General features: G+C 36.6%; 1 protein-coding gene across 1 annotated transcript in view; it reads right to left on the bottom strand.

Moving 5' to 3' along the window:
• Positions 1-20,178, bottom strand: part of LOC120856220 (intracisternal A particle-promoted polypeptide) — a 34,653-nt gene that overhangs the window by 2,227 nt on the left and 12,248 nt on the right. The window contains exons 4-8 of the mRNA XM_040231307.1: positions 18,676-18,831; positions 17,085-17,252; positions 10,580-10,717; positions 9,878-10,000; positions 7,478-7,698 (exon numbers count right to left, since the gene is read on the bottom strand). Coding sequence (XP_040087241.1) covers positions 7,478-7,698; positions 9,878-10,000; positions 10,580-10,717; positions 17,085-17,252; positions 18,676-18,831 — 806 coding nt within the window. The remainder of the gene's footprint in view (positions 1-7,477; positions 7,699-9,877; positions 10,001-10,579; positions 10,718-17,084; positions 17,253-18,675; positions 18,832-20,178) is intronic.

Genomic DNA, 20,178 nt, shown 5'->3' with positions numbered 1-20,178 from the left:
CACACAAACTCACAAAGTTCAAAGGAGAAGAAAGCTTACAAAAGGGCTTTTTTGCATCTTTAATATAATAGGCCTCATAAATCTCCAAGAGAACAAGAAACAACACCGGCCAAATTTATTTTAACATGGAATCTTTTCTTTCAAGGACATCTAGCACAGCTAGTAAATGTAAAAGATTTTCAGAATGATAGTATAGATCAGGGATTGGAAACTAGGGCCTATTTTTTTAAGCCTACAAACTAAGAATGATCTTTCCACACTAAAAGGTTATTAAATATATATATATATATATGCCAAAAGAAGAGATTGCATGTAGCCCCCAAGGCCTAAAACATTTACTATCCAGTCTTTTAACAAAAAGTTTGCTAACTCTTGGCATATATTATTCATTGAGGCAATGTCAGTAAGCTGCTATAGACAAAATGACAAAGTCTAACTCCAGGGAAAATGTCTATACCCAGAAAACAGGAAAGCTAAAAAACGGTCCTGAGAAATAATCAAGAGAGAAAAGAAAATGTTTCCAGATTTTAAAAAAATAATAATAATTTGAAAATAAAGCATATGATGAAGAAAATTTATAAAATCATAAAAAATGAGAAATTATTCATCAATGCTAGAGAGTAAACTTCTTGAGGCAACTTGATGAGCTGGACATGAATGAGCAACTGAAAAACAATAAATCCATATTTCACAAAATATGTTCCCTGAAACACATTTCCCCCACAAGATGTTTCACAAACAAAAGTAAGGGCTGTGTGGTCACTTAAGTGAGAGATTTAGCATAAAGATTCATGTAATATCTTATTTTAATAAATTGTGTAAAGAAGTCCTATAGTAAAGAAATTTATTTAACTTCATTTAATCCAACTTTCCCTAAGTATAGTTGACCAGGGAAACTTATGCTATCTACTTCCTATTATCAATGCAGAGATTTCCCTGGTGGTCCAGTGGTTGACTCCATGCTTCCACTGCAGAGGGCACAGGTTTGAACCCTGGTAGAGGAACTAAGGATCCTGCATCCCAGGTGGCAGTGGCCCCCCCCCCCAAAAAAAGGGAAAAAAATAGTATTCCATGGAAATTAACTTGGAAAAAATTTTTCTAACCTGTAAGTCTATGATATAACACACCTTGTGCTTACATTATTCCAGCACTTAACAAATGGTAATGCAATTGTTTGTCTATTTTTAATATTTCCCACTAGAATGTTGGTTTCTTGAGAGCTGAGGTATTATATATTTAGGTAGCCTTTGCTTCCCCAGGTCTTTACATATTTGTGAATGAATAAATGAACTAAAGAACAAATGCATGATAGAACAGTGATTCACAACCTACTCTTCTCTACTTTCTCTTCTTTTCCCTTTGTAGCATAATTACATCAAGCAAGTAACTGAAGGCATGAGAGAATATTGGAGTGCTCATATAGTCAGTAATAGGATAGGTAATATATAGAGGAAAAAGTGAAGAAGACAGCTGGCACAGTAGGGAGACTTGTTTCACTGAACACATAAGTAAATATATTGAGAATAACAGGAGCCAAGTTCTTAACTGATGTGATTATGATGTTATATGTTTGTGCTCAGTCATGTCCAACTTTGCAACCCCATGGACTGTAGTCCACCAGGCTCTTCTGTCCGTGGAGTTTTCCAGGCAAGAATACTGGAGTAGGTTGCCGTTTCCTTCTCCAGGGGATCTTCCTGACCCAGGGATCAAACCCAGGTCTCTTGCATCTCCTGTGTTGGCATGCAGATTCTTTACCACTGCACCCCCTGGGAAGCCCTTTTAACTGATAGAGAAGGTATTTACAATCATGGAAAGGGGAAGGCCCCTTTCTTTCATGGAAAGAATCTGAGGTATACTGAAATTGGTGCCAACATTATAAACTCATGGTTTTATAACATATATGCACAGATATGGAAATACCTATAAATGAGTATTTGTGTGAATACATACACACATATACATTTACTGTTTATGTTTAGCTGTTGGCTGAGAATGCCTAGAAGCAGCAATACTCCAGGAGCAATGAATAGTCTGAGAGCTAATCTTGGTTTCCAAATACTATTCTTCACTAAGAGAAACTAAAGGTTCTTGGAGAAATGACTGATTCCAGGATCAGAGAAGTATAATCTTTCTTATACTTGAAATATTTAAGTATGCAACATAGTAAAGAAATGCTCAAAAGGACAGAATCAGAGGGACCTCTTAATTTCAGTCATGATAGAGTAACTGTTACCAAACGTGCCCTCCTACCATAAAGAATTAGAAAACTTGACAGACTATGAAATAAAGTTCTCAGATGATGGACAACAGGCAATGAAAAACTGTGATTCAGAGAAAGAAAGAAATGTGAGCTCCACAACTGTCCAGGCTTTTTGCCTGGAGGGCTTTCTGAACAGCAGTACAGAGAAGGGAATCCCAAGCAGAGCATGACAGTCAGCTGATTTATGAGACAGAAATCAGAGTTGAGAGAGGCTGATGCAGTTGAGATTTGTAAGGAAGAGTGCCAGAGGACAGAGGTTCCCTTGAGTCTGGGTGAATACTCCTAATCTTTGCACGCATAAAATGAGACTATGAAAGAAAATAAAAAAAAACAACAAAAAAGTAAAAATAAAAGTTTTAAAAGAGAAGAAAAGAAAGGGGAAAGAAAATTTTAAAATGAGACTCCATAAGAATAGTCAAGCAACAACAAATGGGAAGATGTGATATAATGAGACATATATTTGGTCTCTGACTGCAGTTCTTAACACAGAGCTCCTAAGTCCCTTGGGATTTCCTTGGTGACAGGAATGTCTTCCTCCCTAAAAAGGCAACTCTTGTAGGATCCTGTATAACATCAATATAGGGGCCTCTTACCAGAAAGATCAAGCCAAGATTAGAAGCTTGGAATTTAGTCCCATACCCTGTCATCCAGGGAATAGAGAAGGACTGGATGCCTAGGTGATGAAGCCTCCATAAAAATCCCTAAACAGTGAGGTCTGGAGCACTTCTGGTTTGATGACCATATCCACATGCCAGGTAAGTGATACCCCCAAATCCCACTGGGGCAGAAACCTGCAAGACCCTCCTGGATCTTGCCTTATACTTCTTCATCTGGTTATTCATTTATATCCTTTATAATGATAAAGAATATAAACATTATATTCTGTTCTATTTTCTATACTTATAGTAACATAAAATATCCTTTATAATAAACTGGAAAACAGTTAAGTAAGGTGTTTCCCAGAGTTCTGTGAGCCATTATAGCAAATTATTGAACCTGAGGAAGGGATCACAGGAACCCTCAATTTGTAACCAAGTCAGTGGTTAATATGAGGACAGACTACTTGAGACTGGTGTCTAAAGTGAGGGCAGTCCTGTGGTACTGAGCCTATAACCTGTGGGATAGTTAGTGTCAGAACTGAGTTGACTTTAGGACGCCAGTTGGTGTCCACAGAGAATCAGAGAAGAATTTGGTGTGTAAAACCCATGTTTGGTGTAAAAAGAAAGGAGATAGCTTTCCTTTACAGGAACTCCTGTAAGCTTAACAATTTTCAGAGCTCACACAAGGCTGGATGATATTCCAGCTTTGACCAGACAATATGAAGAAACCTTTTGGACAGCTAGGACAAATAGGAAAGAGTCAAGAAGAGCCATGCTACAGTGGTAGGGATAAACTATTCCTAAAGGACGTAGACCTTCTAGACCTTCCCTACAAAGCTTAAAAACAAGTTCAAAATATGAATCTGATTTGCAAATAACTCCTATCAAAACTAAACACAACACTTATGGGAAGAAAACAAAATCCAAATACTCAACTATGTAACATCTACAATGTCCAACATTCGATCAGTTACTGCTGCTGCTGCTGCTGCTGCTGCTAAATCATTTCAGTAGTGTCTGACTCTGTGCAACCCCGTAGACGCCAGCCCACGAGGCTCCCCTGTCCCTGGGATTCTCCAGGCAAGAACACTGGAGTGGGTTGCCATTTCCTTCTCCAATGCATGAAAGTGAAAAGTGAAAGTGAAGTCACTCAGTCATGTCCGACTCTTCGCAACCCCATGGACTGCAGCCTACCAGGCTCCTCCATCTATGGGATTTTCCAGGCAAGAGTACTGGAGTGGGGTGCCATTGCCTTCTCCACGATCAGTTACTAGAAATGTGGAAAGGCAAAAAAAAAAAAAGAAAAAAGAAAAAAAATGTGACTGAAATCAGGAAGAAAAATTTCAATCGATACAGGTTCAAAAATGTCAAATTAATAGAATTAGCAGATAGGTACTTTAACACAGACATTATAAATACATTCAAGGATATAAAAGAAAACATGAAAAATGAAGAGGAGAAAAATGGAAGACATTTAAAAAAATAACCAAAACATCTTATGGAGCTAAAAATACAATACCTGAAATGAAAATTTTCCTAAATAGAATTAGATACTGCAAATTAAAAGTTCAGACATTGTAGAAAGTTAACGTTGACTTGAAGACACAGCAAGAAAAACTATCAATACTGAAGCACAGAGAACAAAATTTCAATTATGCAGGATGAATAAGTTCTAGCAATCTAATGTATATACCATGGTGAATATAGTTAATAATAGTATACTGTATACTTGAAATTTACTAAAAAGGCATTGACCCTGTGCCTCCTGCATTGGGAACATGGAGTTTTAACCACTGGACTGCCAGGGAAGTCCCCAAGAAGGCAGATCTTAAGAGCTCCCATCACATACAGACACAAAAAAGGAAAAGGGATCTATGTGAGTTGATGGGTATGTAATTACCTGGATTGTGGTAATCATTTCACAAGTATACATAGAGCAAAACATATGATATACCTTAAAAAAATCATACACTGTTTGCAAATTAACCTGAAAAATCTAGAAAATGAAAACCAAGAAAAACAAACTGAAATACTGAGAGAAAAAGGATGGGAAAAATTAACACACCTCAGTGTTATTGACCTGTGGGACAATATCAAATGGTTTTACATGGACATTACTTAAATCCCAGAAAGAGCAGGAGAATACTTGAAGAAATAAGGCTGATTTCAATTTGATGGAAGCTATAATTCTACAGATTCAAGAAGTTCAATGAATTTCAAGCAGGTTAAACACCAAAATCTCATAAGATATATCAAATTACTGGAAATCCATAAGAAAGAGAAAAAATCTTTAAAAACTGTCAAAGAAAAAAGAGATGTTACATATACGGGAGAACAAGATTGACTACCGACCTCCCATCAGAAACAATGCAAGAACTAACACAGCATTGTAAATCAACTATACGCCAATGAAAATTTAAAAAAAAACAACGCAAGAAGTAAGCAACAATATTAAATGATGAGAGTGAGGGGAAGAACAACCTAAAATTCTACACTCAGCAAAATATCTCTCAAAAATGATGGTAGACAGGAAGACCCTGGAGGAAGAAATGGCAACCTGTTCCAGTATTCTTGCCTGGGAAATCCCACGGACAGACAAGCCTGACAGGCTATAGTCCATGGGGTTGTAAATAGTTAGACAAGACTGAGCAACTGAGCACATATTAATAGCTTCTGGAGCCCAGAACCACAACTTACTGAAGCCCCTGGCCCTAGAGCCCGTGCTCCTCAACAACAGAAACAACCTGAATGAGAAGTCCATGCACTGCAACTGGAGAGTAACTGTCACTCACTGTAACCGGAGGAAAGTCTGCACAGCAACAAAGACCCCATGCAGCCAATAAATAAGTAAATAACTTAAAAAAATATGGTGAAAAATTTCTGTAAAATGAAAGCTTAGAGAATCATTGCCAACAGACCAGCACAAAAATAAACACTAAAGGAAGTTCTTCAGGCTAAGAGAAAATGCTGTAAGATAGAAACTTAATTCTATACAATGAACAGAACTAGAAATGATAGTTATGAATGCATAATTATAAAATATTTTCTCATTAAAATTTATCTTGAATATAATTAACCCTTTAAGTAAATATAACAACATACTGTGGCGTTTATTACATATACAGAAGTAAAATCAATACATCAATAGCACAAAGGATGGAAGAGGAAAATATAAATATGTTTTTCTGTTTCTTACATTAAAAATGAACTGGCATGATATCATTTTAATGTAGATGTAATACATTAAAATGGCTATTATATATAATGAAAACCCGAAAGCATAATTAAGAAAAAAGGTGAAGACATATAGTTAATTGGACTAAAGAGATAAAATGGAATACTAAAACAATCAACATAAAGACAGAAAAGAGAGAAAAAAAGGATGGATTGTACAAACAGAAAAACAGCAAAGTAAGAGTCTAAAAACCAACCCCACATATATAATTACATTATATATAAATAGTAAAAATTCTAAAGACCCTACTTAGAAGTCAGAGACTTTCAAACTGTACAGAAAAACAGACCGCAGCTATCTTACAAAACATGTAGTTTTTAAAGACACAGATTTAAAGTAGAAGGAAAAAAAAGATACACAATGCACATACTAATCAAAAGATAGCTTGGCTGCATTAGTATGAAGACAAAGTAGACTTCAAGGAAAGGATATTATCACAGAGAACGAAAAACATTTCAAGGCTACAAAAAGATCAATTCAGCAAGAAAATGTAATAATAAATGTATACACACTTAATAACAGAGATTAAAAATATGAGAAGCAAAATCTGACAGGAATGGAAGGAGAACAGATAAATCCATAATTATAGAGATTAAAAGTCACTTGTTCCTTGGAAGAAAAGCTTCGACAAAACTTAGACAGTGTATTAAAAAGCAGAGACATCATTTTGCCAGCAAAGGTCTATCTAGTCAAAGCTGTTTTTTTCAGCAGTAATATACAGATGTGCGCACTGGACCATAAAGAAGGCTGAGCACTGAAGAGTTGATGCTTTTGAACTGTGGTGCTGGAGAAGACTCTTGAAAGTCTGGACAGCAGGAGATCAAACCAGTCAATCCTAAAGGAAATCAATCCTGAATATTAATTGGAAGGACTGATGTTGAAGCTGAAGCTCCAATACTTTGGCTACCTGATGCGAAGAGTCGAGTCACTGGAAAAAACCATGATGTTGGGAATTATTGTGGGCAGGAGGAGAAGGGGGCAACAGAGGATGAGATGGTTGGATGGCATCAGCAACTCAATGGATATGAGTTTGAGTGAACTCCAGGAAATGGTGAAACATGGGGAAGCCTGGTGTACTACAGTCTAATGGGGTCCCAAAAAGTCAGGCATGATTTAGCGACTGAACAGTTCACACCACAGATCTTGTGCTAAGTCACTCAGTCATGTTCAACACTTTGTGACCCTAGGCTCCTCTGTCCATGGGATTCTCCAGGCAAGAATACTGGAGTGTTATCTTCTCCAAAGGATCTTCTCAACCCAGGGATCAAACCCAGGTCTCCCCCATTTCAGGTGGATTCTTTACCGTCTGAGCCACAAAGGAAGCCCACAGATCTTACAGACATGAGTAACAGGATACCAAACAACTGAAATCATCCAACCTACCTCTTCAAAGGAATATTTTTCTACAGTATGAAGAGCATCTTGTGTCTCATTCCACCCTCCAATAGCATAGATGCAATCATTGAGTGCAGCCACCCCAAGATATGCTCTTCTAGTTCCCATTGGAGGAAGTGGAGACCATCGCTTGGAAAGTGGATCATATACTTCAAAAGAACGAAGCTCTATTCCTTCATTGCTGATGCCCCCAACCACATAAATTAAACCTGAAAATGGAATATTTTTGCTCAGATGCTATAGAAAATAGGATACAAATAATTATAAAATGTGATCATTGTGATTTAAGTTTGTTATCTGATACTCTACTTAATGCAGGGCTTCAAGAAAGAGAATTGACTTCTGTCCAGTTTATCACAGCTCTTATTTAGGCATGTTACAAAGAATTAGTGGTAGGAATTTAAAGTGACACTGAATTTTCAAAGAACTTAATGATGCTATAACAAAGCAATCTGTCAGACAAGGATTTCCAATCTTATTGTTCGCTTAATGATCTCAAGTTCCAGATCCACTGCTATCGTGTATAAGTAAAAAAGGAAGAGAGGGATTTCGCCTTCTTAAAAATGGTCATACACTTAAACTGGGAATGACATAACCCTGCTTGGTGACAATCTAACTTTTGCTCAAATGGACATAAAATAGAGAATTAAATTAGAATAGTTCATGGCTAGATCAAGGTGTTAGATACAGTACAGCAGACTGTAATTCAGAGTTTCTTATTAAATTTGATTTGCAACTAAAGATTCTGACAATCAACAATTACTTTTTGAGTGCTTACTGTTGTTCCTAAACTGAGTTTACTGAGTTCTAAAATTGTAAGTTTTACAGAATGGCATTTTAAGAAACATAAGCTAAATGTCAGTAAACTTGGGTTCAAGCTCCAACTTTACTAGAAACCAACTATGAAAAAAGACAACTCACAGCCTCCTGATCTTCAGCTTCCTCATCTAAAAATAAAGGGGTTGAAATAGACAATATTCAAGATGCCTCTCCAGTTCTATGGCTTCAGATGAGAAGATAAAAATAAATATAAAACAACTAGAGAACACTATAATATTAAACAATAGAACATAGTCTACACCATGTAATTCGAGCATTTAGATGCCAGCAGAAATCTGAGAAGCTACTCAGAAGGCAGAAAGAACTTGAGCTAGGAATGGAGCACCTGAGTTGTCACGTAATGGCAGAATGCTTCCTACTTTACAGCTGCATATAAATGTGTTCCCCATATCTGGACAGAGAATTAGGGTTTATTCTAGAGTGCTTATTAAGTACCTCTCAGTGTACTGCTTGCTTGCTTATTTGCTCAGTCATATGTGACTCTTTGCAACCCTATGGACTGTAGCCCATCAGGCTCCTCTGTCCATGGGGGTTTTCAGGCAAGAATAAGGGAGTAGGTTGCAATTTCCTTTTCCAGAGGGTCTTTCCAACCCAGGGATTGAACCTGTGCCTCCTGCATTGCAGGCAGATTCTTTACCTGCTGAGCCATCGGGGAAGCCTACAGGTACATATAAATGTGCTCCCCACCTCTGAAGAGAATCAGGTTTTATTTAAGAGTACTTATTAATTACCTATCAGTATATAGTAGACAATTAATAAATGTCTGTTTACCATTTTAATATGTAGTACATTTTTCAAATCTGTGATAGCACTGTGTGTATACTGAATTACAATGTACCCTATTTAAAAAAACACTGAAGAAGCCTATGACACTATAAAGATTGTTTTTGATAACCTCTCCCTACTTAGAAATACTTGAAGGTTAAAATGTTAGTTGCTCAGTCATGTCCAACTCTTTGCAACCCCATGCCAGGCTCCTCTGTCCATGGTATACTCCAGGCAAGATACTGGAGTGGGTTGCCATGCCCTTTTCCAGGGGATCTTCCTGACCCAGGAATTGAACCCAGGTCTCCTGCATTGCAGGCAGATTCTTTACCAATTGAGCCATCAGGGAAGCCCTAAGGACTACAAGGGAGAGAAAAATGACAATAATGGATAACAGTTCAAATGCTTATTTTGCTAATTAGGTATCTTTGCCCATCTGGAGTTTTTAATTTTAGCTTTATTTTGGAAAAAAAGGTTTTATTTTGGTAATACAGAAATAAAGATATAAGAGGTTTAAAAATATAAGAGATTAAAAGCAGAACCTCCACACTGTTAGTGTCAATTATTCAAAACTAACAGGCAAGAGTTTCAGCAAGCTCCAGGAGTTGGTGATGGACAGGGAAGCCTGGTGTGCTACAGTCCACGGGGTCGCAAACAGTTGGATACGACTGAACGCCTGAACTGAACAGGCACAAAATACACTTTTGTGAAAATAAAGCCTCAAGCTCAAACAGTTATTTAAAAAATACATTTTCAGGAAAAAGATTTTCTAAAGCAATTTACCTTGCATTTCACAACACCCAAAGTAGTACCGTGACACAGCCATGTTGCCAACTACTTCCCATTTATTTTCATCAGGATCAAATCGTTCAACAGTGTTCCCTATCTCAGCTCCAACCCAACCACCTAGAACCAAATAAAAAATCTTATTTCCAGAATAAAGGAAACTTTTTATGAAAAGCACCTTAGAAAACATCTAATCTGACAACTTTATATTATAGATGATTATCATATGGACCAGAGAGGTTATTTGTCCAAGATTACAAGAAAAGGTAGAATTTGATTGTAAATAGAACTTGGATCTTTAAACTCTCTGCCTACATTTCACAAGCGATTTTAACAAACAAAACAAACCCCCAAACTTCAATCTATTGCATAGGAAATACAATATTTGGCAAAACTATTTTAAAAATAATACCTGCAAAAAAAAAAAAACCTGCATATTCAGAACAGTCATCCTAATGACATTTAACAAGTCAGCTAAAATGCTCCTCCAGATATCTCATCTGTATTTTATCCCCATCTCCTTCTAAGAGTTCCATGCTTGACAGTATTTCCCAAGTAATATAATTTTTAGAATAAGAACTTTTAAAACTGAAGAGACACAAGTTTCTTATAGTAAGGAAGGAAAATTTCTAAAGTAAGCAGAATTTGATTAAGAATTTAAATAATATTAGATATCTTTAAATTGGAGAGAATAATTACCCAAAGCATAGATAGCCCCATAACATACACACACTCCCAAGCCACAGCGGGGGTGATTCATTGAAGCTACAGTAGTCCACTGTTTAGTAACTGGATCATAACACTCAGTACAGTCAAAAATCATTGAATCCTTTTCACCTGAGTCAAATAAGAGACACATATGAGAAGAATTAATAATGTTAATAGCCTAAAACCACAATACAATGTTCAATGGCATTCTGTGTTGTCAGAACTCAACTATTATGTCTGATTTTATACTCTTCATTAAAATTTATTTGCCCACCATGTGTTATTTTGAATAATAGCACTGTCATTTATTAATGCCCATTTAATTAAGCAAAGTAGACTATTACCTGTTTCTAACTCTACCACCCAAACAATCCATGTAATTTTGGGGGATAAAGTTTGCATTTTGAAACGTCTATATTTTCATAGTTTAGATAGCAGGCTCTGCTACAATTTGAGTTTTAATGCAATGCTTATCTAACAACAAACAGAAAATGAAAAAAAAATTTTAATAGCACTTAAAAATAGAATTTTAAAATATAATATACCTAGAAGAAGTTAATGCAATCAAAGATTGTATTTGGCTTGGCCCAAAAGTTTGTTCAGCTTTTTCTGTAAGATGTTATGGAAAAATCCAAATGAACTTTTGGCCAACCCAATATAAGACCTTTATGGATATAATTTATAAATTTTATTTAGATAAATTTTAAAATTAAGGAATATATAAATAAATGAAGAGATGTATCATGTTGATGAATTATAAGTGTCAATGTAACGATGATTATTCCCAAAATAATTTACAGATCTAAAGAAATTCCAATTTTTAAGAAACCTCTTTCTTTTTATTGTATTAAAATACACATAACATAAAATTTATCATCTTAATCATTTTTAAGAATATAGTTCAGTGATGTTAAACACATTCACGTTGATATACAGCCATCACAACCAGCCATCCCCATAATTCTTTTCATCTTGTAAAACTGAAGTCTACACCTACTAAACAGTAACTCCCCATTCTCTCCTCCCCTAGCCCCTGGCAAACACATTGTACTTTCTGTTTTACTGATTCTGACTACTCCAAGTATCTCATATAAGTAGAATCATACAGTATTATTTTAAAAAATAGATTTGATGAACTAATTCTGAATTTTATACGGAAGTATAAGAGAGGTAGAATAGCCAAGTACTCCCCAAAAGAATACTAAGGAGAGAGAAAATTCTCTATTAAATAAGCCTATCAGACTTAAAGTACAGCTATAACAAGACAGGAATAGATAGAAAGATCAATGGAATAGAAACCAAATTCTAGAATCAGATCCACGCGTATACGATTACTAGGTATATGAGATAGTTTGCACAGCAGAGCAACAGGTAAACAAAAATGCTAGGAATTGTTTTTACGTATGTATATGGGGAAAATGAAACTAGTTCCTTACTAATATGATCTATAAAATTCAGTTACAGGTGAATTACAGACCTAAATGTAAATGGAAAAACTATAAAATTTTAAAAAATTAATAAAGGTATATATTTCATGACTTTCGAGTAGACAAGGATTTCTTTAAAAAGATATAAGAAATACTAACCATAAAGGGAAAATTATTATATAGAGTTGGCTACATTAAAATTAAAAACATTCATTTACCAAAAGATATCATGAAGAGAGTAAAAGATGAAGCAGAAGAGTAGGAAAAGGTATTTTCAGCTCATATAATTTTATGAAGGCCTAGAATCTTGAATGTATACAAAACTTACTGTACAGAAAACAGTTAACAGAGCAGGCCTAAAACTGCCTATTCTTAGAAAGACTTGCTTACAACACTGACCTAGAGTCTGGAAACATGGCTAGTAAATAGTTCCCTACGCGCATATAAGATTTTCCTTAACTGATAAACAGTGGCTTTTGCAGTGGTGAAAATGTCCTGAAATTAGTGGTGATGGTTGCAAAATTTTGTGAATATACCATAACCACTTAACATTCTCAATGGTGAATTTTATGATATGTGAATTATATCTTAATTTTAAAATATAATACTTAGAAAAGTAACCCAGATACATACATATCTAGAAGGAAATAAACTGTTAACTGTGATTATCTCTTGGTGGTACGATTATACTATGGGTGATTTTTATTTTCTTTTTCATATGCCTCAGTTTCAGCAAAATTTTCTATAGCAAACATGAATTACTTTGATAACACAAAATTATTGAAAATTATATTTTAGGTAATATGTTAAGACAGTAATATTGACAGTAATAATAGCCTATAAAGTCAAGGCAGTTTTGAAAGGCTGCCATTTATGCTTCTGTGGTATCAGGTAAGGGATACATATATGGAAGTGTCACATAGGACACTGTGACCCTACATTAAACACAAAAGAGTTCATGCAACGCAACTGCCAAAATGTACATAAAAAAACCATCAGAGTTTCAGCCAAAGATTATATAGACTTATAGTCTTTATACTGACAAGAGGTTATTGCTCAAAACTCTAATTTCTTTGTTAGAATTTTCAGATGCACCATGACATTTATTGATTTAATAAACAGTTTTTGATTGATGATTGCTTTCTCCAAAAAATAATAATCAAATATTATTTAATATCTCTCATTTTAAACTGACAATGTTCTAGTTGGAAAATAATAGTAAGATTTTTAATATACAACTTTCAGTATTTGAGAATGACCCATAGAAATAAAGAGGAAAACTGGCTGTAAGAGTTAGAGATGATCTAAAAAGACGCTTGCTATAAAGACAAATTACCTGAAAATAAATCTTGATATCAAGTGTTAGCATTTATTTCTCTTAAGATCCTTCTCTAATAATTGTTTTTCTCCCACATTCAAATTCTCTTTTATTTAATTTTATTAATCATTTTAGAATTCATAACAGTTTTAGAAACACAGTGATTTTAATTAAGAAATAAGTCCCAATGTCTAGCTGACATGGTTTTTACACATGCCACTGTCCAGAAAATTGCTTAATTAAAAATGATTCATAAGGGGATTTCCCTGGCAATAAAGTGATTAAGAATCTACCTTGCAGTGCAGGGGGTACTGGTTCAATCCCTGGTCAGGGAACTAAGGTTCCACATGTCATGGAGTGCAGCCAAAAAAAAAGATTTGTAATTCAGCTTTCAGAATTAAAATATTTCTATCATGAACATTGACCTAAATTATGATGCTACATTTTATGAATATTTTTTCATAAAACCAAACCTAAGTCTTTTGCCTGGTAACAAATCACAGTGTCCCTCTGGTATGAAATATTCAATATCATATATTTCCTTTTTCTTCTTTAAATTTTATTTATTTATGGCTGCGACTGATCTTTGCTGCTGGCTCAGTAGTTGTGGTGCATGGGCTTATTTGCTCTGCAGCATGTGGGATCTTCCTGGACCAGTGATTGAACTGATGTCTCCTGAATTAACGGGCAGATTCACTGGACTACCAGGCAAGTCCTGTTTCCTTTTTCATTCATCCCTTTATTTAACAAATGTTTATTCAATTCAATTCAGCTAAGTCGTGTCCAACTCTTTGCAACCCCATGGACCACAGCATGCCAGGCCTCCCTGTCCATCACCAGCTCTGAGAGTTTACTCAAACTCATGTCCATTGAGTTGGTGATGCCATCCAACCATTTCGTCCTCTGTTGTCCCCTTCTCCTCCTGCCCTCAATCTTTCCCAGCATCAGGGTCTTTTCAAATGAGTCAGCTCATCCCATCAGGTGGCTAAAGAACTGGCATTTCACCTTCAACATCAGTCCTTCCAATGAATACCCAGGACTGATTTCCTCTAGGATGGACTGGTTCGATCTCCTTGCAGTCCAAGGACTCTCAAGTCTTCTCCAACACCACAGTTCAAAAGCATCAATTCTTTGGTGCTCAGCTTTCTTTATAGTCCAACTCTCACATCCATACATGACCACTGGAAAACCCATAGCCTTGACTAGACGTACCTTTGTTGACAAAGTAATAACTCTGCTTTTTAACGTGCTGCCTAGGTTGATCATAAATTTCCTTCCAAGGAGTAAGCGTCTTTTAATTTCATGGATGCAGTCACCATCTGCAGTGATTTTGGAGCCCAGAAAAATAAACTCAGCCACTGTTTCCACTGTTTCCCCATCTATTTGCCATGAAGTGATGGGACCAGATACCGTGATCTTAGTTTCCTGAATGTTGAGTTTTAAGCCAACTTTTTCCCTCTCTTCTTTCATCAAGAGGCTCTTTAGTTCTTCACTTTCTGCCATAAGGGTGGAGTCATCTGCATATCTGAGGTTATTGATATTTCTCCCGGCAATCTTGATTTCAGCTTGTGCTTCATCCAGCCCAGCATGTCTTATGATGTACTCTGCATATAAGTTAAATAAGCAGGGTGGCAATATAAAGCCTTGATGTACTCCTTTCCCAATTTGGAACCAGTCTGTTGTTCCATGTCCAGTTCTAATTGTTGCTTGTTGACCTGCATACACATTTCTCAAGAGGCAGGTCAGGTGGCCTGGTATCCCCACCTCTTTCAGAATTTTCCACAGTTTGTCGTGATTCACACAGTCAAAGGCTTTGGAATAGTCAATAAAGCAGAAATAGATGTTTTTCTGGAACTCTCTTGTTTTTTGATGATCCAGCAGATGTTGGCAATTTGATCTCTGGTTCCTCTGCCTTTTCTAAAACCAGCTTGAACATCTGGATGTTCATGGTTCACGTATTGCTGAAGCCTGGCTTGGAGAATTTTGAGCATTACTTTACTAGTGTGTGAGATGAGTGCAGTTGTGCAGTAGTTTGAGCATTCTTTGGCATTGGCTTTCTTTGGAATTGGAATGAAAACTGACATTTCCAGTTCTATGGCCACTGCTGAATTTTCCAAATGTGCTGGCATATTGAGTGCAGCACTTTCACAGCATCATCTTCAGGATTTGAAATAGCTCAACTGAAATTCCATCACCTCCACTAGCTTTGTTCGTAGTGATGCTTCCTAAGGCCCACTTGACTTCACATTCCAGGATGTCTGGCTCTAGGTGAGTGATCACACGATCATGATTATCTGGGTTGTGAAGATCTTTTTTGTACAGTTCTTCTGTGTATTCTTGCCACCTCTTCTTAATATCTTTTGCTTCTGTTAGATCCATACCATGTCCTTAATTGAGTCCATCTTTGCATGAAAGGTTCCCTTGGTATCTCTGATTTTCTTGAAGAGATCTCTAGTCTTTCCCATTCAATTTTTTCCCTCTATTTCTTTGCACTGATCACTGAGGAAGGCTTTCTTATCTCTCTTTGCTATTCTTTGGAATTCTGCATTCAAATGGGTATATCTTTTCTTTTCGCCTTTGCTTTTCACTTCTCTTCTTCACAGCTATTTGTAAAGTCTCCTCAGACAGCCATTTCGCTTTTTTGCATTTCTTCTTGGGGATGGTCTTGATCACTGCCTCCTGTACAATGTCACAAACCTCCGTCCATAGTTCTTCAGGCACTCGTCTATCAGATCTAGTCCCTTAAATCTATTTCTCACTTCCACTGTATAATCATAAGAGATTTGATTGAGGTCATACCTGAATGGTCTGGGGGTTTTCCCTACTTTCTTCAATTTAAGTCTGAATTTGGCAATAAGGACTTCATGATTTGAGCCACAGTCAGCTCCTGGTCTTGTTTTGCTGACTGTATAGAGCTTCTCCATCTTTGGCTGCAAAGAATATAATCAATCTGATTTCGGTATCGACCATCTGGTGATGTCCATATGTAGAGTCTTCTCTTGTGCTGTTGGAAGAGGGTGTTTGCTATGACCAGTGTGTTCTCTTGGCAAAACTCTATTAGCCTTTGCCCTGCTTCATTCTGTACTCCAAGTCCAAATTTCCCTGTTACTCCAGGTGTTTCTTGACTTCTTACTTTTGCATTCCAGGCCCCTATAATGAAAAGGACATCTTTTTTGGGTGTTAGTTCTAGAAGGTCTTATAGGTCTTCATAAAACCATTCAACTACAGCTTCTTCAGCATTACTGGTCAGGGCATAGACTTGGATTACCATGAAACTGAATGGTTTGCCTTGGAGATGAACAGAGATCATTCTGTTGTTTTGAGATTACATCCAAGTACTGCATTTCAGACTCTTGTTGACTGTGATGGCTACTCCATTTCTTCTAAGGGATTCTTGCCCACAGTAGGAGATACAATGGTCAGTATTAGATTATAATGAGTTAGAAAAGAAACAAACAAACAAAAAATAGATTATAATGAGTTAAACTCACCCATTCCAGTCCATTTTATTTCTCTGATTCCAAAAATGTCGACATTCACTCTTGCCATCTCCTCTTTGACCACTTCCAATTTGCCTTGATTCATGAACCTAACATTCCAGGTTTCTATGCAATATTGCTCTTTACAGCAGAAGCACAACTATATCTATATATACTCCAGAGTATCCAGCAAAATATATAAGGCATTTAAAGAATGTACTCAACTTAAGTGTTACAGTCTAAAAATGGAAATAAGACATTTTCATTATTACCTCCAATTGCATAGACCATTCCTCCCAGAACTGCTACTCCCAGTCCACATCGAGCCTGATGAAGTGAAGACACAGTGGTCCAGTACTGGCTAAAGGTGTCAAAACGTTCTACACAACTGAGGGCTCTGCTATCACTCCAACGACCCCCCTGCAATCGAGTATATCCACCTGAATAAAGAAAGGAAAGCAGGTACACAGCAAATCCCTTACTGCTAAATATGGAAATGGTAGTAACAAGAAAAATCTAGCCCTCTACATCTAGATTTTCAATATAACTACTGCATAGTAAGGAATAGATACTTTAGAGTCTGTCAGATGCACATCTATTATTCTTAAATGTACCAAGTCCTACAAGATGACGGCTTAAATGCAACCACAATATTCTACCACCTGGTCCTGGTCATAACTAAATGTTAGATAAAATGTAAATCTAAGAACTTGTTATCTGTCTAGTTAGGAAGTTTCATTGTGATTTCTATTCATGCACTGAGTCTTAGTTGTGTCATAACAGATCTTTCACTGAGACACACAGACCCTAGTTGTAGAGCCTGGGCTCAGTATTTGCAGCTTGAGAGCTCAGTGGTTGTGGCACATGAGCTCTGGAGCTTGTGGGCCAAGCAGCTGCAGTGTGCACACTTAGTTACTCCGTAGCATATGGGGTCTTACTTCCCCACCCAGAGACCGAACCTGTCTTCCCTGTACTGTAAGGTGAATTCTTAACCCCTGGGCCCCCAGGGAAGTCCCTATTAATATCTTTTTCAATTAAAAAATAGTGAGGGTTGAAAGCCTTGTTTAACTGAATATCCCATTATAAAAAAGGTTAATGAGCACTCAAAAATTATAATTTATATGTTATAGTATATATAAAATTATACATGCAATGACATACATACTATAAATTATGTTATACATAAAGTTCTTATATATAAATTATATTATGTATATAAATCTGGACAATTTTTTATATATGTCAATATTTTAAATTCTATTTTAAATATTTTTTTTAATAGAGGAAATTCCCTGGCAGTCCAGTGGTTCAGACTCTGTGCTTTCACTGAGGTAGCCCAGGTTAAATTCCTAGTCAGAGAACTAAGATCCCTCAAGCTGTACAGCATTGCCAAAAAACTACACTACACTACACTACAATAAAATACAAAATATCCATACAATATTCCTTTGGATTATCCTACATCTCCACACTTTGGAGACCACTAGTTCCTGTTATCCCTACAGACCATCTCAGACACTGTGAACCTAGTTAATACGTTTGAGATTATTTTTCTATTTCTCACTAGAATTCAAATATTAATTTTTAAAACAGTATATCTTAGGCAGTTATTTGATAATAATTGGGTATCTAAGAACTCAAAGATTTAAATCACCAAATAATAGACATCAAAGAAATATCTTTATTCTTAGATGTGTCCACTATACTATATAAATGCAATTTCTAAATCTGCAGCCTGTATGTGAAATTAAATATGCCTACTTGACATACTTGCATATTCTCACGTTTAATAACAACAAAAATTTTAAAGATTTTGATCCTGAAAATAAAGATAATTTATATTACTTTTTAAAAGGTTCTCACCTACTGCATACAGGTACTTTCTTGCTTTCTTCCGAGGTCGAACCTTAGATGTCTGCAGAAAACTACAAAATTTGTTCTCTTTGGGAGATTTGCACACCTCACAGTACTCTTTCAAAAGTGTTTGCAATGCAACACGAAGATTAAAATCGGATATTCCTAAAGCAATGTTGAAAAGATGTTTTGATCAACTTTTAAACAAAATTGAAAAGACATTATTTCCATGAAAATGAAATACATTTAACAATCAAAAAATGAAAGCTCATCATCAAACACTGGAGTTTGTTTCCTACGATACCAAATATTTTTTTACAGCATTGGCATATTGGAGTTTCAGCTTCAGCATCAGTCCTTCCAAATCTCCTTTAGGATGGACGGGCTGGATCTCCTTGCAGTCCAAGGGACTCTCAAGAGTCTTCTCCAACACCACAGTTCAAAAGCATCAATTCTTCGGCACTCACCTTTCTTCACAGTCCAACTCTCACATCCATACATGACCAATGGAAAAACCATAGCCTTGACTAGACGCACCTTTTTAGCAAAGTAATGTCTCTGCTTTTGAATATACTATCTAGGTTGGTCATAACTTTTCTTCCAAGGAGTAAGCGTCTTTTAATTTCATGGCTGCAGTCACCATCTACAGTGATTTTGGAGCCCAGAAAAATAAAGTCTGACACTGTTTCCACTGTTTCCCCATCTATTTCCCATGAAGTGATGGGACCGGATGCCATGGTCTTCGTTATCTGAATGTTGAGCTTTAAGCCAACTTTTTCACTCTCCTCTTTCACTTTCATCAAGATGCTTTTTAGTCCTCTTCACTTTCTGCCATAAGGGTGGTGTCATTTGCATATCTGAGGTTACTGGTATTTCTCCCGGCAATTTTGATTCCAGCTTGTGCTTCTTCCAGCCCAGTGTTTCTCAGTGGTAACCAAAATCCGCAGTAGTGAGATATATCCTTGGCTAGGTAAGTAGGTCTTGATATCAGACCAATAATTGGATCTCACCAAGAGAGAGGTCAGAGTCCAGGCCCACAGGCAAGGACCATAGCCTGAGCAGATATCTATTCTTTCACCACCCTCATGCCTCAAGCTAGAAAGAAGTGGTGAGAACATAATACATAGCAATCAAATTTTAGATGGGAGAAACAGAGTAGTAGTATCAAGACTGCCAGGAGAAATATCAGTAACCTCAGATATGCAGATGTGCATGTGTGTGTGCTAAGTGGCTTCAGTCATGTCAACTCTGTGCGACCTTATGGACTGTCGCCCACCAGGCTCCTCTGTCCAGGGGATTCTCCAGGCAAGAATACTGAAGTGGATTGCCATGCCCTCCTCCAGGGGATCTTCCTGACCCAGGGATCGAACCAGTGTCTCTTACATCTCCTTTGTAATTGGCAGGTGGATTCTTTACCACTAGTTGGGAAGCCCCCAGATATGCAGATGACACTACCCTTCCAGCAGAAAGCACAGAGGAACTAAAGAGCCTCTTGATGAGGTGAAAGAGGAG

Source organism: Oryx dammah, unplaced genomic scaffold (genome assembly GCF_014754425.2).
Source record: "Oryx dammah isolate SB20612 unplaced genomic scaffold, SCBI_Odam_1.1 HiC_scaffold_28, whole genome shotgun sequence".
In the NCBI taxonomy this organism is placed as follows: Eukaryota; Metazoa; Chordata; class Mammalia; order Artiodactyla; family Bovidae; genus Oryx; species Oryx dammah.
The sequence above is the reverse complement of the archived record's forward strand: the minus strand, read 5'-3'. Positions and strand labels throughout refer to the sequence as shown.